Genomic DNA, 26,627 nt, shown 5'->3' with positions numbered 1-26,627 from the left:
AGAGAAGACCGAGAGAAGACATGTTAGCCATCTCCAAGCATCTAAAGAGCTGTCACATGGAAGATTTTCTATAACTTAAAATCTCTTGCAAAACCTTTATATTCTGTGAAAATCTAAATTCCAATTGACTTTTTATCTTCTTTGAGTAGAAATAATGCACATAAAAACAAACCACCTTCAGTACATACTCATCATTTCTTGTTCTTTAATGTAATGTCCAATAAATAGAAACATAATTTAGATAAGAGATATACATATATATTCATACATTTTTAAAAAATGTTCTTATAGTTGGGCATTCAATATATTCTTTCAATTTCACTGAGAGTTTAAAAAAACTGACAGTAGTTTAAAGTCATAAGTATATTCTGGAATTCTATTTTGGAGTTTTCTTTAACTGAAAAAGGCATTTTTTCCAGTTACAATAGAGAAGCAGCAAAAGTTTTTTAGAAAACCAGCAGAGTGAACACTGCTGCTCATATCACCTTCTTGTCTCATCACACTACATAAGCATAAAGGTGTAACGACGCTTAACCCAACATGGAAGCTTAACTTTTTAAAAAAATTGTCCTAGTCCCACACCAAATTCAGAACAAATCCATAACAACTTCAGAGTGCATTTTACCATGTCCTTTTTGGGAGTCATTCATTCTGTAGAGATGTACATAAACACGAAAACAGCATGGCTTATTTCTGAATGAATAAATCAGCCAAGATAGCTTTAAAATAACTCCATTTGCATTACTGATTTTACTACAGATAATGGATGGGAGCAAAGGAGGATCAATGATCAACGTCAGCTTTGTTCCTTCACAGTATGCAAAAAGTTAATCAGCCCAATCCATTAAATGCAGTCCGCATTTAGGTACCATAGTACAAAGTGCACAAAAAATGTCTTTCACTGGGGCCAACATAATGCACTTTGCAATGTGCTAACTTTCTACATACCGTGCTATGTGAGGATCCTTCTGCTACTCCTCCGATTCTGGGAAAATGTCTATTTTAAACCTTCTTTCCGGTGAAATCACATACAGTTAACAACTTTAAATTATCCACAGCAGAGTTCTCTGTTTTAAAGGTTAATAGCATAATAGGGACTGGATATAAAACTGATTGGGCCTCTTTAATTATGCTTCCTTCATTTTAATGAAATCCCAAAGGGAAACCAGAACTAAAAGTTACTTCTCTCGGTCTCAGAGTGACTTAAAAATGAAAGAAGAAGCAATTGCACTACCTTAAGTATTTAATGTGACTGTTTTGTGCTCCTCTACCCAGTTTTTCCAAAGCATAGCTGGCTTCTCCTTTCTGCAAACTGATATCCACCTCCTGATAATGCAACTGGTTTTCCAACACAGCTAGTATAAATATGTATAATCAATATATAGATATATAGTTTGCATATAAATATATAAATATTAAACAACACACTTCAGAAGCTGCAAAATTTTTTTTCTTCAGCTATAATGCAGTTGCCCATGACCACTGAGGTGTGAATCTTGAAGGCCGGTTAAGATATTGGCAACCACATGGGAAAGAGGAAACACTCCTCATGGTGGTATCTTCTCCAAAATGCTGAGAATTTTACATGCTGTTGCTCATGGCCAGATAAAGGATTTCCTTATGAAAATTTGCCTGTGCATTTACCAGATGAAACAGATTAAGAAAGCTGCTGTCTTCCTCATCGTGCTCCCCTAAGTGAAATAAACGAGAGGTAAAAACAAAAAAAGACATACTTTTATGGAAACAGATTTTGCAGAATCTGCTTAAAATGTGCAAGTCTGTGGACTATTCTTAGTGGCTACCCTATCTGTGCTATATTAGTGATTTGTGACAGCATTGATTGCATTGTTGTAAACATTTAATGGCAAGCGGCAAGCCAATAGCTCACGCTGCTGCATATTCATAGTTGATTGGGTAGCAGATATTAAGTTTTAATTTATTTTTTACTTCTGCAGTGTGACGCCATTTAGAGAATTACACATTTATAAGGAGACTCAACTCTGGGTGTTCACAGAGCTTAATTTGAGCTAGGACTAGAAACTGGGTTGTTCCTTTTTTTTTTTTTAACGCAGGTTGAAAACTGCAGGAGTCCAACTTAAGTATTTTGAATAAAAACCCAGTGATGATCAAGGGTGAATTTGTTTTTCAAAAAGACAAGGAAGTAGAACAGAAGAGAATACAATCACAAATCCCAAGCACAAAAACAAATATATGTTCTGTTAGCTGCCCTGAGGGCCAGACAACAAAATGTATGAAACACATTGCTGTGGTTCTGCCCCCCACCCCCAGTAAAGTAATAACTATGAGCTCAGGATTGGGAACGCTGAAGGTGCAGAGAGGGTTTTAGATTTTCACAATGCAGCCCTGATAAAAATCACTCCCTGGAGATTCTTCGCTAGTTGCCCTTGCTATTGTCACTCCATGACAGCCCTGCGCACAAGTCAAATAGCAGCCTCCATGGGGTTTTTTCTCCTAGACTGTGGTGTGTATAAGAGAGAGGGGTGGGAGGGAGAATTAACCCTTGCTCAGAGGTTCCTAATCCTGAGCCTCCTCGTCATGGCTGCTATTTAATTCCCCACTCCCTGAAAATCAGGTATGCTAAATGCATTATACATTTAATGTTTTGTCTGATTTAGCCTGTAACACTGAAGGGCAGGATACAAAAGAGGCTCTTAATCACAGGTTTGTGGGTTCGAGCCCCATGTTGGGCAAAATATTCCTGCATTGCAAGGGGTTGGACTAGATGACCCTTCTGTTCCCTTCCAAATCCACAATTCTATGATCTATTATTAATTCCTAAATAATATATTGTCATAGGTGAAAGACAGTTTAGGTCTCTAGAACAAAGATAGGGAACCTCTAGCTTTCCAGGTCTACAACTGGTCTACAATTCCCATCAGTCCAGCCAACATGGCCAATGGTCAGGGAATATAGGAGCTGCAATCCAGCAATATCTGGAGGGCCAGAGAGTCCCTATTCTCATTCTAAACTATTGCAAATACTACTTCCTATTTTATTTATTTGTTTCTTTGTTAAGAGATTTCTGTACCACCATTCACCAGAAATGGGCACAGTGTGGTTTACAAAAATAAGATAATATGAATTGTTGTTGTTGGCACCTGTCTTTCTTGAGAGACAATGGAGTGCACCTACACAGGTGAAGTCAAACCTCTGCGTTAGGCTCCCTAGTGGCCTCCCTAGGGTGCAAGCCTGAGCAGTGTGTGTGTGTGTGTGTGTGGAGGTCCTGGGATGCCCAGACAACAAGACCCCCCCTTCTTGAGGTCCAAAGGAAAGCAGAGCAAGATGTTTGGCACCAGCTTGGCTGCAAGAGTTGCCAGAAGGAGGCGTACAAAAACATTACAATTATTATCATTAATTGCATTATTAAGAACATAAAATGACTTTAAATGATATTTTGGAGTATGCGAAAGAGGAACCCTAAACTCAGGAGGATGTTTGAATCACAGAGTTAGAGAGTTGAGGAAGACTTTGAAGGGCACCTCACACACACACACAAAAAACACCTGGAAATTTGCTGCTACAGCATCCCTTACAGGGGGCCATCCAACCTCTGCTTAAAACCATACGTCCTGATTACTGGTTTTTCCTATAAAACAATTATAGCTCAACAACCTTCAGGGTGTCCTGGTTTTTACTTTTGGCAACTCTAAAAACCTCTTATGTCTATGATCTAGAAAACCTGCTACGTGTGCTATCTGCCTGAAAGAGCTCTCGCTTCAGAGCTCAGCCAAGCAGCCTTGAGACAATGCATTCAATGAAACTATTTCCTGTACCTAGGCTATCTAATTTGTGTGAAAGGCTATCCAGGCATTTGTGAATTTACATGGAGCAGAGGCAACCAGTGAAACTAGCCGACAGAGACAAGCAGCAATTAAAGAAATGAGCAGGTGACAGTTCTGCTACCTGTAGGATTTCTTACCGGATATCACAGACTGCAGTGCGTCCATGATAATGTGTGCAAAAGAATTCTCCACGCCTTGCAGGAAGTTGTTCCTTTCGCCCGGAGTACTGAAAACCTTGCAGACTTTCTGCATCATTTTAACGGCCCAATCCATGCAGTAGAGGTCCTTCTCACATACCTGGAACAAGAACAGAAAATATTAATGACCATTCCATTGATGGGACGGACAGCAGTTGTTGATCTTTGCTTCCTCCCTTTTCACTTCAAAACATCAGTGATGGGGAATCTATGGCCTGCAGATTGGCCCATCAGCCTGTTTTGCAAAACCATGTCCACCTTTCCTGTGCTTGACGTCATCAGGCACAGGAAAGTTCAAGCCATGGCTAAAAGGAAGATGTGTGCTCTAAGTGTACTGCCAATTCTTCCTTTGCAGGCAAAGGTCAGCACTTTCTGTAATTTTAGTAATATTATACCCAGCATACAGTGCTTTCAAATGTTCAAAGTGATTTACATAATCTTTACAACAACCCTGGGAGGTAGACTGGTATGATTATCTTCATGTTGTAGAATAAAGGGCCACTGAGTGAGGTCATGACAGAAGTGAGACCTGAACCAAGAGCTTTCTGATTCATAGCCCAGTTTTTTTAGCCACTGTACCATGCTAGCTCTAAGCAGGGATTGGTTTGCTCACTCTTGCATGAAAAGCGGTATCTACCCTCTTCTCCTGTGCAACAATTGAAGGTACAGGAGCCTGTCATCCCCACACCCCGCTGAATTTGCTTGTCTGACAGAAAAAAGCAGGAAGATGCACTTGTTATCTGTACTAATTTGCCAGACATCACAGAGTAGCTCTGACACATATTGTAATGCAGGCAAAATGTGTTAGATGCAGGGCATTTTGACACGTGTGTGTGTGTGTGTGTGTGTGTGTGTGTGTGTTGGTTGTGTGTGTGTCTGGCGTGCAGATTCCAACTAGCTTAAATGGGAACCAGGCTATTAAGAGAGTAAAATGTAGCTGCAAAACCCAAATGAATTATTTCTCCAAAGAGTGTTGTACAAAACAAATGCTTTCCCTACTTCAGAGCAAAATCGTGCAGTGGGCAATACACAAAGCGACATACTTGGATGCTGCCATAGAAACACCCTAAGGCAGGATAATTAGTCTTGCAGTATTCACAGAGATAATATTAAACTGTCTCTTTCAAAACTTTGCTGCAATTTTGTTAATTTTGGCAAGTAGCCTGAACACTGTAATAGAAAAGCTGGTGCAAAAGGGCCAAATTAAGATGACAGTAAACGTCTCTAGTTTCTTCTTCTTCTAAATAACAGCCAACAGAGAAAGAGAAGATAGTAATTAGGATCAATACTGTAGGTCATAAGGAAGAAGTTATCCCACCTGCTGTGGTCTTGATAGAAATATCTCTCTCACACACCCACACACCCTGAGCTATTAGGCCTGGGAGGCAGCTTCCTTTGATACCATTTCCTTCCCATGCCAAACAACAGTTTCAAGGAGGAGGTGTTTAATCAAGACTGTGGTGGAGTGCAAAGTGTTGGCTCCTCCTCCCCAAATGCTATTGTGTCAATCATTTCTCCCCATCCCTGGCCATTCATAGCGGCCAGCTCCTAGGGTCCAAGGTCCCTTCGCTCCCCCCTAAAAGATCTGAGGGGGCCGCCCCCTCCAAAGTTGATGGCCATTGCCATTAAAATTATGTGTGTGTGTGTTATGTCATGTGATTGATTGTGTGGGGTAGGGCTTACCTGCCGCCCCCCCCCCCCAATATTTTATTCAAGTTGGCACCCCTGACACCCTGACACCCCTGACACCCATTATTTTAAAGAAAATGTAGCCATTAAATGCAATGGTGCATTTAACACCGTGATTAACAACTGCAGCTCAGTGGTAGAGCATATGTTTTGCATGCAGAAGTTTCCCCCACTCCAGGTTCAATCTTTGGTATCTTGAGGAAGGGCTGTGTAAAAAAACCAAAAAAGACTGGAACTCTGGAGAACTTCTGCCAGCCACTGTCAACAATATGTGAATGTTCTGACTTGGTATAAGGCAGCTTGCTGTCATGTTTCTATGGACAATGAGTTTGGCTCTTTGATATGCCTTAATTTTTGAAAAAGGTACTACAAGAGAAGGAAAGTTGCCTGTTCATTGCTACTCACCAAAGCCAGGAAAACCACCAGCCTCGCCAGTTCGATAGCTCGACCGTTCACAGCTTTACTAGCCATAAAAGTGAAGCAGATATTGTTTCCACACAAGATAAGGAGCCGGGCACTGTTTTCCAGAAGCCAGTCACGGGGAACCACTGTTATAAAAATAAGATTTATTTTTTTTTAAGATATTCAAAGTATTTTAAAAATACGTCTTCAACTTTTTTTTTTAACTGCCTTTGTTAGTTGTATTTCCTCAAGATACAATACAGCACCAATAAAGCACATCTAACCAACAAATCAGATAATAAAAATATGATCTACAAAACCAACCAGCTTCTCAGCCAAGCAATAAAATGCCAAAATCCCAAAAAACCTGGAACAACCTACTGCAGAGAGTAAATCGAATCCAGCACCTCTCTGTCTCCTTTTACAGTTGTACCTCGGGTTGAAGTTGCTTCAGGTTGAGCGCTTTCGGGTTGCGCTCCACGCTGACCCGGAAGTAATGGAATGCATTACTTCTGGGTTTCGCCGCTCGCGCATACGGTCAAAATGACGTCACACGCATGCGCGGAACCAGTGAATCGCGACCCGCGCAGACTCAGATTGCATTCGCTTCAGGATGTGAACGGGGCTCCGGAACGGATCCCGTTCGTATCCAGAGGTTGTTGTTGTTTAGTCGTGTCCGACTCTTCGTGACCCCATGGACCAGAGCACGCCAGGCACCTCTGTCCTCCACTACTTCCCGCAGTTTGGTCAAACTCATGCTGGTAACCTCGAAAACACTATCCAACCATCTCGTCCTCTGTCGCCCCCTTCTCCTTGTGCCCTCCATCTTTCCCAGCATCAGTGTCTTCTCCAGGGAGTCTTCTCTTCTCATGAGGTGGCCAAAGTACTGGAGCCTCAGCTTCACGATCTGTCCTTCCAGTGAGCACTCAGGGCTGATTTCCTTAAGAATGGATGCGTTTGATCTTCTTGCAGTCCATGGGACTCTCAAGAGTCTTCTCCAGCACCATAATTCAAAAGCATCAATTCTTCGGCGATCAGCCTTCTTGATGGTCCAGCTCTCACTTCCATACATCACTACTGGGAAAACCATGGCTTTAACTATACGGACCTTTGTTGGCAAGGTGACGTCTCTACTTCTCAAGATGCTGTCTAGGCCTGTCATTGCCCTTCTCCCAAGAAGGAGGCGTCTTTTAATTTCGTGGCTGCTGTCACCATCTGCAGTGATCATGGAGCCCAAGAAAGTAAAATCTCTCACTGCCTCCATTTCTTCCCCTTCTATTTGCCAGGAGGTGATGGGACCAGTGGCCATGATCTTCGTTTTTTTGATGTTGAGCTTCAGACCATATTTTGCGCTCTCCTCTTTCACCCTCATTAAAAGGTTCTTTAATTCCTCCTCACTTTCTGCCACCAAGGTTGTGTCATCTGCATATCTAAGGTTGTTGATATTTCTTCCGGCAATCTTAATTCCAGCTTGGGATTCATCCAGCCCAGCCTTTCGCATGATGTATTCTGCATATAAATTAAATAAGCAGGGAGACAAAATACAGCCTTGTCGTACTCCTTTCCCAATTTTGAACCAATCAGTTGTTCCATATCCAGTTCTAACTGTAGCTTCTTGTCCCACATAGAGATTTCTCAGGAGACAGATGAGGTGATCAGGCACTCCCATTTCTTTAAGAACTTGCCATAGTTTGCTGTGGTCGACACAGTCAAAGGCTTTTGCATAGTCAATGAAGCAGAAGTAGATGTCTTTCTGGAACTCTCTAGCTTTCTCCATAATCCAGCGCATGTTTGCAATTTGGTCTCTGGTTCCTCTGCCTCTTCTAAATCCAGCTTGCACTTCTGGGAGTTCTCGATCCACATACTGCTTAAGCCTTCCTTGTAGAATTTTAAGCATAACCTTGCTAGCGTGTGAAATGAGTGCAATTGTGCGGTAGTTGGAGCATTCTTTGGCACTACCCTTCTTTGGGACTGGGATGTAGACTGATCTTCTCCAATCTTCTGGCCACTGCTGAGTTTTCCAAATTTGCTGGCATATTGAGTGTAGCACCTTAACAGCATCATCTTTTAAAATTTTAAATAGTTCAGCTGGAATACCATCACTTCCACTGGCCTTGTTATTTGCAGTGCTTTCTAAGGCCCATTTGACTTCACTCTCCAGGATGTCTGGCTCAAGGTCAGCAACCACACTACCTGGGGTGTACGAGACATCCATATCTTTCTGGTATAATTCTTCTGTGTATTCTTGCCACCTCTTCTTGATGTCTTCTGCTTCTGTTAGGTCCTTACCACTTTTGTCCTTTATTATGGTAATCTTTGTACGAAATGTTCCTTTCATATCTCCAATTTTCTTGAACAGATCTCTGGTTCTTCCCATTCTGTTGTTTTCCTCTATTTGTTTGCATTGCTCGTTTAAGAAGGCCTTCTTGTCTCTCCTTGCTATTCTTTGGAAATCTGCATTCAATTTCCTGTATCTTTCACTATCTCCCTCGCATTTTGCTTGCCTTCTCTCCTCCGCTATTTGTAAGGCCTCGTTGGACAGCCACTTTGCTTTCTTGCATTTCCTTTTCATTGGGATGGTTTTCGTTGCTGCCTCCTGTACAATGTTACGAGCCTCCATCCATAGTTCTTCAGGCACTCTGTCCACCAAATCTAAATCCTTAAACCTGTTCCTCACTTCCACTGTGTATTCATAAGGGATTTGACTTAGATTGTATCTTACCGGCCCAGTGGTTTTTCCTACTTTCTTCAGTTTAAGCTTGAATTTTGCTATAAGAAGCTGATGATCTGAGCCACAGTCAGCTCCAGGTCTTGTTTTTGCTGACTGTATAGAGCTTCTCCATCTTTGGCTGCAGAGAATATAATCAATCTGATTTCGATGCTGCCCATCTGGTGATGTCCATGTGTAGAGTTGTCTCTTGTGTTGTTGGAAAAGCGTGTTTGTGATGACCAGCTTGTTCTCTTGACAGAACTCTATTAGCCTTTGCCCTGCTTCGTTTTGATCTCCAAGGCCAAACTTGCCAGTTGTTCCTTTTAACTCTTGCCTCCCTACTTTAGCATTCCAATCCCCTATAATGAGAAGAACATCCTTCTTTGGTGTCACTTCTATAAGGTGTTGTAAGTCTTCATAGAATTGGTCAATTTCAGTTTCTTCAGCACCAGTAGTTGGTGCATAAACTTGGATTACTGTGATGTTAAAAGGTCTGCCTTGGATTCGTATCGAGATCATTCTATCATTTTTGAGATTGCATCCCAGTACAGCTTTCGCCACTCTTTTGTTGACTATGAGGGCCACTCCATTTCTTTTACGGGTTTCTTGCCCACAGTAGTAGATGTGATGGTCATCCGAACTGAATTCGCCCATTCCCGTCCATTTTAGTTCACTGATGCCCAGGATGTCAATATTTATTCTTGCCATCTCATTTTTGACCACCTCCAACTTACCCAGGTTCATGGTTCTTACATTCCAGGTTCCTATGCAATATTTTTCTTTACAGCATTGGACTTTCCTTTCGCTTCCAGGCATATCCGCAACTGAGCGTCCTTTCGGCTTTGGCCCAGCCGCTTCATCAGCTCTGGATCTACTTGTACTTGCCCTCCGCTCTTCCCCAGTAGCATGTTGGACGCCTTCCGACCTGAGGGGCTCATCTTCCAGCGTCATAACTTTTATATGCCTGTTGTCTTTGTCCATGGAGTTTTCTTGCCAAGGATACTGGAGTGGCTTGCCGGTTCCTCCTCCAGGTGGATCACGTTTGGTCGAAACTCTCCACTATGACCTGTTCATCTTGTGTGCCCTGCTCGGCGTAGTTCATAGCTTCTCTGAGTTCTTCAAGCCCCTTCGCCACGGCAAGGCAGTGATCCATGAAGGGGATCCAGAGGTACCACTGTACTATTAAATAAGGCAGACTTCCTCAACCTGGAGTTCTCTAGATGCTTTCCTGCATCTTCCAGCCAGCATCTCCTGCTTTATCTGTGTCCAGATCCTCATCTCCCCCGTGACTGGAGAAAACACATGGTGGCCCCGTTGCATCTACTTTGGCCCTCAGAGCCAATCTGCGTAGTCAGCGAGTCATTCTGAATTGTGAGTAGCATGTATCTTGGCTGAGTGTGCGCACATTGCAAGATGGCTGTGTTATTGCTTCACCTTGTGCCGACATTTTAAGTTTCCCAGTTTGTGGCCACAGCTTATTGAACCACTGCCAAGTAATTGGGGGGCATGCCAAACTATAGGTCTGGGCACATACTGAAATGTCATGTTCAGTGAAATTATCCTGCCATCCAAGCAAAACACTCAGTCTAGACAGAGTCAGTTCACAATTCATCACCAGCCCTGAGTCATGTGAACTGGCTCTGAATGTGGCTATGTCATAATATTCTGGATTCTTAGGAGAATGAGTAGAAGAAAGGCAGTACTGTACCTGAAAGTTCATCCAACAAACTGATGACATCATCTGCCGTCCACTCTTTTGCTTCTGTGTCATACAGTAGCTTAATGGCATCTGCCAACCCTTTCAAACTGATTTCGTCTGCTGGACCGTCAGTTGTTTTCTGCCAAACCACATGCCCTGAATTACATTAAGGACAACAGTAACTCAGTAGAGGTGACTGCACAGCACCCTACACACAGACACACACACATCAACATTGTGGGGTTAGGACTGTGGCAAAATTACCACAACTCTTTTAAAAGTTAAGTAATATTATAACTAATATTTTAATTCCCCCCAAATGGATTGGAAATATAGAAGATAAATGTTGAATTAGGGTGAGGTATGTGGGTTACGTGGGTGGTGCTGTGGTCTAAACCATTGAGCTTGCCGATCGGAAGGTCAGTGGTTTGAATCCCCGCAATGGGGTGAGCTCCCGTTGCTCAGTCCCAGCTCCTGCCAACCTAGCAGCTCAAAAGCACGTCAAAGTGCAAGTAGATAAATAGGAACCACTCCGGTGGGAAGGTAACCAGTGTTTCCATGCACTGCTCTGGTTCACCAGAAGCGGCTTAGTCATGCTGGCCACATGACCTGGAAAAACTGTCTGCAGACAAACGCCGGCTCCCTCAGCCAGTAAAGCGAGAACAACCCCAGAGTTGTTCGTGACTGGACTTAATTGCCAAGGGTCCTTTACCTTTACCTATGTGGGTTACTAAAATGAAAGTGACTGGAAAAGGTTTTTCTTCAAAGTCAGTGTTAATGTATTATAGTGCTCCAGTCCTATTTTGTTCAAGCAGCATTTTGCTAATATTTTAATATTAAAAGATATGTAGCCACATAAGCTCCATATTGCTAATCAGAAGATTGATGGAAAAATTAATGAGGATATGAAATGCCTACCAGGAAGGATATATTGAGTGCTGAGTTGCAATAGAGTCACCTGACTGTCTACATCAGAACTCTGCCTCCTTAAAAGATGGAAGTGTAGCATTAAGGGCATTTAAACCTGTGTAGGAGATCATGTTACTCTTCTGAACTTCTCAAAAAGAGTCAGACTTTCTTCAGAAGAAAAGGCAAAAGCACTGGGAAAACATGAGAGGGCTACAAGTGGATGAGGATGCCATGTAACACCCCCCCCCCCCCTAAAATGTGAGTGAATGAGTCACACTAAGTGCCTACCAATGCTTTGGTGTCAGGTACAATTGACAGCACTTGCTTTTTCACGCGAGGTGACTTTGTTAAGTTTCCTGCAAAACTGACATGAGGGAGCAGTAGTCTATGGGCATGGAGAAGCACTGCTGTAAACCAGACATTGTATTTTGGAAAAAAGAAACATAGCTGTGTAAGAAGACACAGATGGAAAATAATATGGTGGAGGGGTGAAATGACAGGAAAACGAATCTTTCCTCACACTAAACTGTGAAAATCTGTCAAGCACTTTCTTTACTAGCTGAGGCAGGCCAAGTCTGGGGGCAATGTGTAAGATGGTGCCTTCCTTGCAAATGCCAAGGTTCATCAATCAAATTGTGCCTTTCTCTTCTCCTAAGGAGAGGGCATGAAACAATTACAATGCCTGTCTACTGCAGCATAAAAGGTTAGAAGCTGGTTCCACACCTAACAAGGACAGTCTCTTCAACAAGAATGATGTAAATCAGAATACTTTCATGATGCTTTCCCTAATACAGTGGTACCTCGGGTTACATACGCTTCAGGTTACATACACTTCAGGTTACAGACACCGCTAACCCAGAAATAGTACCTCGGGTTAAGTACTTTGCTTCAGGATGAGAACAGAAATTGTGCTCCAGCAGCAGCAGGAGGCCCCATTAGGTAAAGTGGTGCTTCAGGTTAAGAACGGTTTTAGGTTAAGAACGGACCTCCAGAACGAATTAAGTACGTAACCAGAGGTACCACTGTACAGTGAGGACTTGCAATTGCTATAAAATTTTAGGGTGCGCGCACACACACACACACACACACACACACACACAGCTGACACACAATCCACAGAAAACGAATCCTTCTCCCTCCAAAATTTAGGAAATATTCCCTGAAAAAAATTACACATTATTTTAGCTCACAGAACAATCTTGGTTCTCCTAATGACTCTAAATATTTCCTCTGCAGAAGAGAAACCTTTCCCAATAATTCTTTCTCTTCTCAATACTTCAAATCCTGCCTTAAGCGCATATTTTGTATATGAATAGGGTGGTCCTGTGACCTGGGTTCAAGAACTAAAGTATTTACCATCTCAAAAGAATGGCCAGACTGCCCAGGTAATGCAATCACTAAAACATTATCAGGTATCCTGGCAGACAGGAGAGACACACTCAAATTTCTGTGATAGACCTGCCTCTTTCTGTGATGTATGCATGATGCTTTTTGGGTGGTCTTTGGCTAAGGGGTTGGACAATGTCTAATGTCTGAAAAGGGGGTTGCACATCTTTGTTCTGGGTCTCTCACCTCCTTGCAAGGGGTGTGGGAGGGACTTTGTTGCAACAGAAAAAATAAAGATCTACTGTGCTTTCCCTGAATCCTGCCTCCATCCGTTATTCTCTGACCCATCATGGAGTTAGGGGAATCAAAGTCCCTTGGGGAGTTGAACAGCAAAGGCCAACCCCAATTCTTTCTGCAACAAAACATTTGGAATTGCATAGGCAGAATTTACAGGTAGCCTACCCATATATTTCTACCTATGTTATAGATTCTGTGCCTTATTACTTAAAACAGCTTACCATCCAAGTTAGAGGCAGGCCCAAACAGTATATATAGTAGCCGGGCTTGATTTACCATAGGCCATGGCTTTAAAATACGTGTCAGCCAAAATGCCGAATCACTCCGATGAATCCAATGGGTCAAAAGAACACTGCGGCAAAAGATCCTTATCCTCAGCTCCAGTTTTCGGGCACTTCCTAAGACATTAAATCAACATGTAGGAATCAGCCTTGGTACAGAATAGCCCGGTTTTACATTGCTGCAAATAATAGCAGAAAGCGAATTCTGCAGACTCAGGCTCCAAGAACATTACTGGCTTAAAACACAGCTAGGTCACAAAATCATAGAAATCGTAGAGTAGAAAGGGATCGCAAGGGTCATCCAATCCACCCCCTGCAATGCAATTTCAGTTTCGATTGAAGCTGGCTTGGGGAAAAGGCAGGAAAAGGCAGCATTTTGTAAGAAGCAACAGGGCTAATGCAGATAGATATGGTTTGTGGCTAACGTTGTGTATACACCGCTTCCTAAAAGGGGGGGGGGGGCACACTGGATGCAAAATATATTTTTTTAAAAAAGATATTTATTGAAATTTTGAACAGTAAAACAAACTTCACAATCAAAACAAGAAAAGGAAAACGAAAACATTATCACAATCAAATAAAAACAGAGAAATACAATACTAAACATAAAAAAGATAGGGGAAAAAAACAGACATAAAAAAGACATAAAAATCCAGTTTCTTACTTATTATTTTCATAACCCTCCTTCCTGACTTCCTCGCATCTCCCTTTTCTGTGTTCCCTTTTACACAATCGTATTCAGCAATGCCTTACCCTCTTTCAAATCTTATTCTATGTTATACCTTTCAATATTATGTCTCCAATTTTTCCCTTTATATCACACTGGATGCAAAATAAATGGGAGTGTGTATACAGTCTCAGAGTCAAGGGTCTTGCCCTTGCCTCGATGCCTTCTGAATTCAGAACAAAAGGGTTGTAGGACACCATTCTCCCTCACACAGTGTATTTACCAGGTTTGCTGCCGACAACTGTCTGCACTCTCCGGGGTAAATTACTCAACTCACAGAGGAAGTTATAAACCCGATGACATTCTAATTCATCCCAACCTGCTGTTAAAGTCTGAAAATGTTACAGGGAAAAACAAAAACAAAAGTAGACACATAAAGATCACCAAATCACTTTGATAGGTCCAACATCTCTTAGCTGTGTATATATTTTTTTGTGTACAGTATTCAAATATTACTCAGTACTGAGCTCTAGTTGCCTGACTCTAATGTCCTTGGGAGGGAGGCAATGAAATTAATGCAAGCAGCCAGGGCAAAGTAGCAGAGGTAGAGGGCTGACAGGGGAGACAGATACTAATCCTCCAAAGATGAAGAGCTGCATCAAATACCTGGGAGGCAGTGAAAGAGTTATAGCTCTGCCTTTACCAACAACAGGAAGAGAATGAAACCTCAAACAGTAAAAGTATTATGCCATAGAGCGAACTCTTTGCTGCAGAGAGAATATCATACCTTCAAAAGGGAGATGAGGCTCCTACAAGTAATTTGAGAGCTGGGAACAAGGCAAAGGTAAAGGAACCCCTGACCATTAGGTCCAGTCGTGGCCGACTCTGGGGTTGCGGCGCTCATCTTGCTTTATTGGCCGAGGGAGCCAGCATACAGCTTCTGGGTCATGTGGCCAGCATGACTAAGCCGCTTCTGGCGAACCAGAGCAGCGCACGGAAACACCGTTTACCTTCCCACCGGAGCGGTACCTATTTATCTACTTGCACTTTGACGTGCTTTTGAACTGCTAAGTTGGCAGGAGCAGGGACTGAGCAACGGGACCTCACCCCGTCGCAGGGATTCGAACCGCCGACCTTCTGACTGGCAAGTCCTAGGCTCTGTGGTTTAACCCACAGCGCCACCCACGTCCCACGGGAACAAGGTAGGGGGTCCATATATCCACACAGTAATACAGGTGGGAAAATTAAGATTCCCAGGACAGATGGAGGCATATTTTTTGTCCATTCCAGAACCTCAGTCATAAATTCAGGTCAGAAGGATTCCCTCAGAAGGATTTTGTAGCGACACTCATTTAAAGCAAATTTTAAAGTTTGCACCAATATTTTCAAAATTACTTCTTGAAAAACAAAGTATCAGGTATTTTCCCCATGGGAGCATCCTCAGTGATCTCTAACAATCCAGTTCTCCTTCTTTCTGTCACACAGTGATTCGGAGAAATGAATGGAATAACACTGACTTCTGATTATGATTTCTATGACACATCAGTGCAATTAGCATTTTGGAAAATAACAGACAACCTCTCTGCTAACTCATATTTTTATCTGTGAAAACAGGTGAAAACCAAGTCCCCAAAACTTTGTTTTGTTTCAAAGCAACCACAGACCCCAAATGCTTTTCTCCCTTAAAGTATCCTTTACCTGTAAAAATACTCCGTAACACTGTAGTCCTAAACAATGAAATGGATCTGAGCAGCCACTAAATTTAAAACAGGAAATCTATAAAGATAAAAGAGGGGTGGAACCTTCAATTTACTAGGCATTTTAGGTAGCATAAGGCAATTTGCATGTGCACATGTACAAAGGTGGGTTTTTTAAAAAGCTGTTATGCTTACTTCTGAAAGTATCTTGTGTATGTACTTCAATCTCTCCTTTGTAGGTAGCAATAAAGTACACCTTTTTAACAACAGGCCTGCAAAGAAAGAAAAAAGCACACAGGAATGTTTTGAAATATAATATTCTGAATTGTACCGTATTGCCAAACCCTGCACACCTGTGCTGTTAGGAGCCAGAAGCCCGTTTATTTAATAAACTAAATAATAGGCTACACACTGTTAATAGACAGCTAGTTAGGATAGTCAGATGACAATGACTTTCCTTCTTCTGTTTCCAGTAAATCATTTCCTGAACTACCCTTCCCACTCTAAGCTTCCTTGCTTTTCTGCTGTCACTATACTTCCTTCTTTCTTTCTGATCCTCCTACTTACTCATTTTTTTCTAATCCTACTACTCACTGAGAACTGTGTCCTTTCAGGATTTAAGTTTTTGAGCTTTTTTTAGTATTTAAGTTTTTGAGCTTTTTTGGGATTGAACTGCCATAGGGTGGGCCAGATTAGGCCCCCCAAAAGGACTTTGGACATGCCTGACTTAGGCCCTCTGAACAGGACAGCACTGACTGCTCCATACAGCCCTCTGGCACACAACAGGTATTACACAAATGTTTATTATTAGCATTGCTAGTTGTAAATTGATTTAGTTTCATTTACTTAAAATGACTGTTTGGACTTAAAGCCACATCAGCTGGAGAAAATGAAAGTGCTCCAGATTAATTGGTTTATAGATCATTCTATAAAGCTGAAATCCTTTGAGGCCTCTGCCAACTTTGGCTCCTTGTGTTGAGACACGCACATCAAAGCACCTCAGAAATGGTTGTTGTTTTTAAAAGGTCATGTAAATAGCATTTCAAGCCTTGCAAGAAAGGTTGTGTCAACTGTAAAGTGACAGTTACTAAAAATATTTATATTAAAAAGAAATACAATAGAATCTGAAAGTACACTGGGGGAAGCTCAGCTAGCCTTGTCCATCATGGAAAGAAGAGCTTTTGACTTTCTTCCAAGCCATTTTAGAGGATATATTATTCTGAATTATTATGGCATAGCACACAAGGAAGCAACAACAGAGTTGTTTTTTGATGTAGAATTTGGAACAGCTTGTTTGTAGTAGGGGAAAATATTTCTCAGCCAGTGGAAACTTATGGTTTAAATTTTTATTTTAAAAAACTAGGTCAACAGTGTATTGTTCAGGAAAACTGGTAGCGAATTCTGAGTGGGAATGCTGGAAATATATTTGGGGGACAGGCAAAGAAGGCTGAGGGATGAAACTGTAACAGAGCTTTTTTGCTCATTCAGCTGCTGAAACAGAGAACTAGTGCCACATAAGTGCTAAGGACTTGGAACATAGTCCTTTGTCCTGTGTTCATATCCCTGCTTAGCTATAAAACTCACTTGGTGACCATTTTGCTATTCCAGAAGGAGCAACACATTTTGATCATTTTGTAGTGCTGTTTCCCCTGGCCGCCAGCAGCGCTGCCTGGGGCTGATGGGAGTTGGAGTCCAACAACATCTGGACGGCCCAGATAACTGTAACTTTTTTGTGTACAGTTCTGGTTGCCTTATCTGAAAAAGGGTATTGTAGAACTGCAAAGGTTTCAGAAAACAGCAACGAAAACAACACTTAGGGCTTTTTAGTTAGTTAGTTTTTTAAGGCAAGTAAGAGAGGACACGATAAAGGTGTATAATATTATGCATATTGTGGAGAAAGTAGCTAGAAACTCTTCTCTCTCTAACATAGGACTGGAACCCAGGGCCATTCAGTGAAGTTGAATGTTGGAAGATTCCGGGCAGACAAAAGAAAGTACACCACACATTGTAAAGTATGGAAATTGCTCCCACAAGTTATAGTGGTGGTCACCAATTTGGAGGGCTTTAAGAGACGATTAGCAAATTCGTGGTGTATGAGGTTATGTTCTACCTCCACTGGGACTCACAAACAAGGGAGAGCGCCATTATATCCATGCCCTGCTTATGGGCTTCTCACATAGGCATCTGGTCAGTCACAGTGAGAACAGATTGCAGAACTAGATGGGCCTTGGGCTTGATCCAGCAAGGCTCTTCTTGTGTTCCTTTTGTAAAGCCATCTTTCAAAAGTGGGAAACTTGGGTTGCTGTGACCATCAAAGACTTGCTGAACCACATGGGCATTATTCAATTCCTAACTTTGTACATGGAACTGATTTCCCCTTTTGCAGGATGCAGCAAGTGTATGTTACAACTAATGATGTAGAGGCCATCTTGGCTCTGGTCCTAGAACACCTGCTCCTAGCCTTGCAGGCCTTTTCCCAACTAGACTCGGAGAGTGGGGGCCTGACTGACTCCAGCTACAAAAGCTGAGGCTGCGGAAAAGATTCTTGGACTGAGGTGTTGCATGGGTGCTGTTGCAGATGGGCAGGGGGAGGTTGTTGCTTTTACTGATTTTTTTTTTGGTATCTTTATTTTAGATCTCATGATTAATGTGGAAATTGTTCGATTTGATGTTTTATTTATTGTTTGTGACTACTTTTGTTATGTTGTCATTATCTATTTTTTCATGTTGTAAGCCAACCTTGAGCTTGGCTTGAAGTATGGAAAGGTGGCATACAAATAAAATTATGTATGTATGCATGTATTGTATGTAGTAGAAAGTATTAAAAAGAACTACTGTTCTTCCTTTTTTTGGTCTTTCATTGTAAACCAAATAAATTTCCAGCAAAAGTCTTTGAGACTTGAGATTTATGCTCATCTGTTGAGAAACGAACCCTTGTTCACTATATGACTGAAACTGGATCTGGATTAATTGCCATAGAGAAATTACCCTCCTATCCTGCTCAATAATATTTCCCTGTTTTTTTAAAAGGATCCAATTTGTATCTACGTTCTTATTCTCCAGTTAACCAGGATCTTGAATCCTGGCTTCTTTTTATTTGATTGAAATCTATTTTTGTGTCCCTGGAATAAAAAAAAATAAATTGTGGTTGTTGTCACCTAAGGATTTGTAGTGTTCTAGCATGGAGTATCCTTTCCTACAGCCAGATAGCTCAGGATTATGAAAGTCCTGCCGCAAAAGCCTTCGGTTTCCTGTAGGAGTTGAGATGTAATTAATAAGGCGGCTGCTGATAGTCTTTGATACCATGCTTAGCATGCTGATATCCTTCACTGAATAAAAGGAGGGAAAGAAAAAGAAAAACACACACAACCATGAGCCCTTATTCTCTATAAAACACTTTTGCTTATCAAGTCAATAATTCACTTTATCTTAGACAAAGGGTGGCCTGAGGATTCATTGTGGCCCCCAATGACTTAGTATCAGACCTTCAGAGCTTAGCTATTTTTTCCCGTCACAAGACACAGGCAAATAGCTCTTTTGCCCTTTCCTCTCACCCATGTGAGGTTCAACAGAAACATTTTCCCAGAATGCTTATTATGAACTTCAGGGTGCTGATGATTCCAAGACCATTGTTGCTCTTACAAATTAGTTGACAAGCTGGGCTCACAAGGTGCTTTGCTTCCCTTGTTGCTGCAGTGCTGGGAAAGAAGCAGTAGGCCGGCCCTGAGGAGCAAGCCAAGGAAAAATTTTTGCTCGTTTCCTGGCAGTGCAGCAGGAGCAGGGGATGAGTGAAGCACCTGCAACTAGCATGCCACTTGCTCACATTAAAACACAGTTTATTTTAACTATGTTTCAATGTGATATGTGAACCAGGCCAATGACAAGACACAGTTTAATCATGTGACTAAGTACAGTAAGTCCTTCTGTTTCCATTGTTCAGGCTGTGAGTGCTACTGCTTATATATAGTCAAAATGGCACAAGAATAAAAGGGACACAGGGAACCCACAGCTGTGCAGAAATATAACAAATCTGGGGTGGAGGCAGGACTCTAAATGGAGGAGGGGACGGCCAAAACACCCCAGTGAGAACTGAGCGTGCTCAGTGGCCACATAATGCTGGGATGACAGTTGAAGAGAAAGAAGAAAGATAATCAAGTGGAACAGAATGGCTAGAACCCTGAACAAGAGCAATCTCCACTGCAACATTTTGTCGCAGGCTCCAGTTGTCTACTAATTCCAGTTTCTTAGTCTGAAAGTTGATGTCTCATAAACAGGAACTTAGCATTTCCACAATGTTGCTGATTATGTTTCGGCAGCTTTATTACAATGCCTTCCATCCAATTGTCCTCTCTGCCCCTTAATTGTTGGAGCCTTTCTCCCCTAATTAGTTAAATCTGATTCTTGTGCATATTCATCCACCCACCAAACAGGTATTTTTTTTGGGGGGGGCAAGTAATTGTTTCTGACCTTGCACAACCCTGAGTACTTTTCAACTCCATAGAAGCCCTTCTGCACACTGCATAAGATACCGGTATATATGTACAGCAGGCACGGGTAGGGACATTTTTCATCCCAAGAGCCACATTCTTTTGTGGGCAAGCTTCTGGGGGCCATATACCAGGGGTGGCCAGAGCAATGGGCACACCTCTTACCTTTGTACAGTAGGTTACATTTCGGCCATGCAAAAGTCGGAGGTTTCTATACCCACATATACCACACACCTCCCCATTCTCTTTTCAGGCAAGCAAGAGGCATTGCCACAGCTAAAAGCACATTCCAGCCAGGCAAAAGGAGTCAAAGAGGGTGTGGGAAAGAGTTCCTAGGGCTGAACCAAGAAACTGAAGGACCGCATTTGGTCCCAAGGCCTGAGGTTCCCCTGATGTATAGACCAGGAGTCTACAGTATAAACTAGGAGTTAACATTTTTTTAAAAAACAATGTAGGCACTCTATACTGAGAGGTAAAAACACATACAGTGGTACATTGGTTTACGAACTTAATCCGTTCTGGAAGTCCGTTCTTAAACCAAAGCGTTCTTAAACCAAGGCGTGCTTTCCCATAGCAGCGGGGGACTTAGTTTACAAATGGAACACACGCAACAGGAAGCGGAACACGTTCTGCTTCCAAGGCAAAGTTCACAAACCAAAACACCTACTTCTGGGTTTGCCGCGTTCTTAATCCAAGTTGTTCATAAACTAAGCTGTTCTTAAACCAAGGTACCACTGTATAAGTCCCAAAAACTTGAACAGCAGCATAGGTGCAATGAGTCCCAAACTAAAACAAGCCAAAGAAGTATACCACAGGACCACTGGTACAAAATACTCTGCATCTCAATAAACAATAACAGATCGCCACTGTCAATTATAAATGAGCAGCCTCGCCTGATAAACCAGACATAGTGGCTTGCCACATAGGAACTGGCAGCTAATGTGGTATGCTACATTTGGCAAGTGGGGTAGAGCTTTTGTAGCAGATACATCACAAAGCCTCAAATTCTCACCTGGCAGATATTCTAAAACCATCTGAAAGATTTCTAAGGGGAGTGCTTTGAAATCCCCAAGAGTTGACAGAGATGGAGAATCCGCATCCAGGGTGCTGCTAAACTTGCTGGAACGACGGTAGCTTCGTCGATATTTCTGGTTTGGAATCAAGGTATAGCTGGTTCTTGCAGGATATGTCATCCTTCTTCCTCGGTTCATTAATCTAGCCTGAAAAGCGGGAGGGAAATCCACAGTATAGAGATAAGGAAAATGAAATCCACAGGAAAAATGAAAGGAACAATGAGCTCAAGGACTATAAAATGGCATGATTGGTATATATTACACAAACAGGGTAAATGTTCAATTTTATAAGTATAATATACAACACATCAATCATCCTTCCAAATCTATGAGTCGTTTATGAGTCTACTGTTGCCATACATAAATGTGACGTCTCTGAAGTACTAGCAGTTCTTTGTTTTATAGCCAGAAGCTTTTCAGTGAATTTACATTTATTTCCTCTAATCCAGAGAATCACAAGAGCAGCAAATAGCAATAAGCTCACTTCTGCACTCACAGGCATGGAGTGGGTCATTCCATGTCAAGTGATCCAAAGACTTTTACATTACTATTTTATTTTGCTTTCAGTTTCAGTTTCCTAAAAGTAGTATAAGCGAAGGTCCCAGATCTCAGTTTTTTATTTTTTATCTCATCCCGTTACGAGGGTTTGAAATTTCAAAAAATTGACAATTTTGGCCTTGCTGGACTACACAAAAACCTTAAAATCTCAGCCCAGAATTGAGATATTTCAAAACTAAAAATACAAATCTCTTCAGAACTTCATGGGCTTTAATATGATATGGCACGTGATGGACTTACTTTAAATTTTAAAGTTACATCATTTAAAATTTTAAAAAGTGATTTAAAAAGTGATATGATTAAACATTTTCATGAGCTTCCTGCAAAATTTCATCTTTGGGATCTCAGTGGAATCACATTAAAATACATCTATTTTTTACATACATGTTGGCCTTATTGGGTTCTATTTAGGATAAATGGCTCTTCCTGGAGTAAAATAGAATAAACAAGACTTCAAACCTATGACCAATATGGGTTTACTATCACTATACTCTAGGCCTCTAGAAAACCTGCTTAGTCAAGACAGGAGCCTAGAAAAATGTTTTGCACAACAAATCAATCATCCTAATAAATGATGCTGTTTGTGCATATATCTGATTTATTCATAGAAGAGAAACCATAAACATTCATTATTTCTGACTTCTTTTCTGTCTCTAAATGACTTGTAAATTCTCACAGCTTGAGAACCCATATTTGTTCCAGTAACAGTGCACAGATACTTTTTGAGCCCTTGCACTTTTTGTTTTCTTCTTCTTTTGCAAAATATGCCTCAACAGAAGTACAATATTTGACAGCAGCGTCATTTTTTTTGGCAGATCTTTTTCTCTAGGTATTTTCTTTTTTCTTTTCTTTTCTTTTTTACAAACAGGGTATTTTGGATTCAAATGATCCAATTTCCCTCCAAATAAAGGCTAAAACCTCCAAAGGTAGTCGGGTAGTGGCATCTCAGTAAGAATACCCAAACTTGGCAAAAGTCGCAGCCTACAATGGGAAAAAATGTTTAGCAAATATACATATTCCAGAAGCAACGCGGGTGGCTGTAGTCTAAACCACTGAGTCTCTTGTGCTTGCCAATCAGAAGGTCGGTGATTCGAATCCCCATGATGGGGTGAGCTCCTGTTGCTTTGTCCCAGCTTCTGCCATCCTAGCAGTTCGAAAGCATACCAGTGCAAGTAGATAAATAGGTACCACTACAGCAGGAAGGTAAACGGCATTTCTGTGTGCTCTGGCACTAATCACGCTCCTCCGTGTGCCAGTAGCGGTTTAGTCATGCTGGCCACCTCGGCCTGAAGCAAGATGAGCGCTGCAACCCCATAGTCACCTTTGACTGGACTTAGCCATCCAGGGGTCCTTTACCTTTACATAATCGAGAAAGGCACTCAGTTTGCATGATTAATTTACTGTGTTAAAGCAGAAATCCCATCTATGAAAGTTTACTCCGATTGAACTTAGTGTGAATTAACATGTGCCATCCTAAAAACACTTAATAAGAAATATTGACCTGAGTAAACTTGCATGGAATTCAGCAGGTAGGCTGTATAAAGGAACTTCAAAATAAGGAATACAAAAGTTAACTTCTTAACTCACAGCCTTGGGAATAACTGGAGAAACTCATCTTTGGATTAGAAGATACATACCACCACCTAGCTCCAACAACACCATATTTGCCCAAGTAATAAAATGTTGTTGTTTTTTTAAGATTGCTATGCTGCTTCCTAGTTAAACACTCTCAAAGAAGGTTACAACCAATTAAATATAGCATACAAAATATAAATGCAGCCTAAAACAACCTATCTTTAAAACACAAACAAAGCAACTAGAAAAGAACAATCAATACTCCTTGATTTTGGAGTGAACACTCCTTTAAAGAGCTCTTTCCCCCGGCCCAGCTTCCTGGATGAGAGGTGAGGTGTCCAGGACAGCTTTACTGACCAGGGATTTCAGAGGTATGGTGTCACTACCAAGAAGACCCTGTCCTGTTCACTGCTAACCATACCTCATTAGGAATGGCATACTCAACAGAGTCTCCGCTAATGACTTTGATGACAGAGGAAGGTAGAAAATTAGGAGAGAAAGTGCCCCTTCATATTACCCTGACCAAAACTGTTTAAGGCTTTAAAAGTCAACAACTGTACTTTGAATTGTGCCAAGAAATATACTGGCAGCAGACATACGAAGATTGGTCTCTGAGGCCATTCCTCGACAGTAACCTGGGTGCTACATTTTAGATCAGTTAAAGTTTCTGGACAGTCTTCAAAGGCAGACCCACGTAAAATGCATTACGGAAATAAAATTTTGACATTATTATATAATTTAGAAGGTATGTTAGATGGTGACACAAGCATTATAATATGGGAAAGAGAACAGTTGATGCACCAAACTTAACAAGAAAAAGGCACTCTGGACAGAAACTGTCAAGCTATAACGCTGGATCCATGAACATTGAAGTGCTGTAAGAACAGGTTGCCCACTCACACTCAAATTGACAGGTTCACCTACCGTTAACTGGTTCACCTACCGTCAACAGCTCAGTCTTAGCTGGATAGAACTTCTTTTTATTGGCCTTTATCCAGCTCATTATTAACTCCAGACAACTTGTTCAGGGATTCCAGCACCACCTTGCGAAGAACTGAGGAAGAAATAACAGATTATCATCAGCCTATTGCTGGCAATGAACTCCAAATCCTCAAATTGCATTTCTCAAACACCTTCATGTACATGTTGAATAAGGTGGAAGAAAATACGAAACCTTGCAGCAACACAAGGGTCATCTCCCATAGGGCCGAGCAACTGTCTCCAGTCACCTTGTGGAATCTACCTGGCAGATAAGAGTAGAATCATGGTCAAATTTAGACAAGTAATTCAGAAAGATATAATAGATTATACTGAAAACTGTTGATACAGCAGTCCAGAACAATAAACATGGAGACAACGGTAAAGATTCTATTCTAGACTGTAAATACATGTGAGAAGCAAGGTATAATATTTCATTTTTGTAAATGTTAAAGATCTGTCACTCTGTTGATTTTTTAAAAAAATTGCCGCCTTCCTGTTCTCAACACATTTAAGTCTGTATTTCTGTATCCAACAGTAGAGCCCTTGGCCCACATTAAATACTACAGAATACAGAACCTGTGGCAATTCTTCATTTTGACACTACCCCACGATAATGTTTGCCCTCTCTGAAGTGAGGCACACACACACACCTCAGCCCTCTGTAGCATCCCATGAAGCCCTTGCTACAGAACCTGTCAGATCGCGAAGACAGATTTACGACACCTGAAAATAAACGTACATACCAATGTTCAGTGAGTCTCAGTTTAATGCTGTGTTGTGCACAGAGCAGCAATTTGAACCGGCATCTCTCATATTCAAATCCCACCCTCTTGGCCCTCACAGGTGGATAAAATGAGATGAGGATATGCCAAATTCAGTTACAATAAGATACAAAAAGAGAGAGAGGTAAACCTGCTTTAGCTATTTTAACCCTATTTTAGCTGCCTCTCACCCAGTGTGGCTAAAGATAAAAACCTTCAGTTTTGTGTGAGGCAAAGCATATAGACAGTAGCGGGGGAGGGGACACCTAGGCCTACTGCCTCAATTTAAAATTGCAGCAATCTATTTTGGGCTATTTTTAAAAAAAGAATTAGTATTTCACTTTGCAGAGTATTAATGACGGTATTACGGGAGTTTAGGTTTTCTCCGCATATGTCGTTTATCTGAGGGGGGAAATCGAAGGGTGCTCTGTTAAAATACGGCATCTGCCTGCCTGTCAGAATTGCCAGAGTAATAAAACGCTTGTATTCAGAATTAATGAAGTGTTATGAGGAATAACAGCAGCTGTGTTGGTTCCACAGAGCAATAAACAGAGGGAGCGAGAGGCTGCTTTTTATAATTCATGCATTTCCGAGCTTCTTTTTTTCCTTGATTTTGAACATTCCACCTCATGGAAATAAAAAAATAATAATTTTTTTTTATAAGTGCACCACTAGCGAATTTGAAATCCCCTAATTTCCCCTAATAGATAGATAGATTGTTGTGGGATGAAATATCCTTCTATCCGCCAAAGCATCCATTTTCCAGGCATATTTGAATCGTACTTATTTAAGTACGATTTAGCATTGATAATGTTTTACTTCTCGTCATTCTGAGAATGCTCTGTACATAACTTTTTGTTTGTTTGTCCCCCCCCCCCACTTCCCCCCTAATACAAAAAAGGTGGTTCTGTCAAAAGATAACACAACTGTTTGCGCCTGCGTTTATAAAAACATGGCAGGCCCTCATTTACCACAGGAATGTCCTTCCTCTCAGTAGCAGAGCCGAATTAGTTAAGCCCCTTTATAACATCTTTCAAACTTCCCGCTTTCCCGCCACATACGGGGAATCAGAGATCTCCCGCCTTCCTGTCTGATCACGCCCCCTAACCAGGAATACTTTGTTTTGCAGCGTTTTATGTGATGTTATTTAAACACACACCTTCCCCTTCGGCTTGGGACTCGTTCCCCGCCCTCCCTCCTCTCAAGCCGTGCGTGAATTTGGCGCGCTCATTTGTATGCATGCCGCCGGGGGAACAGCTGTGTCGCTTCCCTACAGGAATAATTCACGAGGAGCGGGTTCGACTCTTTGCAAAAGGGCGCCAAAAGCGACGCCGGCCTCCTCCTTCCCTTGAGATATGTGAAGGAGTGACAGGAGTTGAAAGTCCTGCCTTAGCGACACTTTCCCGTGTCAGGTTCTCTCAGCCTCGCCTCTCACGTATTTGAGGGGAGAAGGGATGAATCCTGACGCATCAAGGCGTGGGAGAAAGGACTTCTCCAGAGCAGAGCGCTGCGTTT

At 41.7% G+C, this 26,627-nt stretch overlaps 1 protein-coding gene and 1 long non-coding RNA gene across 15 annotated transcripts; one reads left to right on the top strand and one right to left on the bottom strand.

Annotated features, from left to right (window-relative positions):
- Positions 1–252: 252 nt before the first annotated feature.
- On the bottom strand, positions 253–26,627 carry FBXO47 (F-box protein 47). 14 transcript variants are annotated; one of them, XM_028703522.2, is made up of 13 exons: positions 26,084–26,186; positions 24,545–24,613; positions 24,295–24,424; positions 21,177–21,384; positions 18,836–19,006; positions 15,873–15,949; positions 15,679–15,756; positions 14,264–14,372; positions 13,254–13,430; positions 10,510–10,656; positions 6,095–6,237; positions 3,941–4,100; positions 253–1,691 (listed from the first exon to the last, which is right to left on the bottom strand). In XM_028703522.2, exons 4-13 carry the CDS (start codon positions 21,373–21,375, stop codon positions 1,582–1,584), a joined length of 1,371 nt encoding a protein of 456 aa, XP_028559355.1. In that variant the 5' UTR covers positions 21,376–21,384; positions 24,295–24,424; positions 24,545–24,613; positions 26,084–26,186; the 3' UTR covers positions 253–1,581. The 14 variants fall into 14 exon arrangements, with proteins under 14 accessions (XP_028559355.1, XP_028559353.1, XP_028559354.1 ...); XM_028703516.2 differs by lacking the exon at positions 26,084–26,186 and adding an exon at positions 26,272–26,295 and having other exon boundaries at positions 260–1,691; positions 24,314–24,424; positions 24,545–24,609; XM_028703515.2 differs by lacking the exon at positions 26,084–26,186 and adding an exon at positions 26,272–26,293 and having other exon boundaries at positions 260–1,691; positions 24,314–24,424.
- Positions 16,028–18,516, top strand: LOC114582466 (uncharacterized). Its single transcript, XR_013390309.1, has 2 exons — positions 16,028–16,463; positions 18,064–18,516. It is a non-coding gene; the product is annotated as an uncharacterized LOC114582466 (long non-coding RNA).

Source organism: Podarcis muralis, chromosome 13, assembly GCF_964188315.1.
Source record: "Podarcis muralis chromosome 13, rPodMur119.hap1.1, whole genome shotgun sequence".
NCBI classification, from domain to species: Eukaryota; Metazoa; Chordata; class Lepidosauria; order Squamata; family Lacertidae; genus Podarcis; species Podarcis muralis.
Note: the sequence above shows the minus strand (reverse complement) of the source record. Positions and strands in the feature narration are given on the sequence as shown.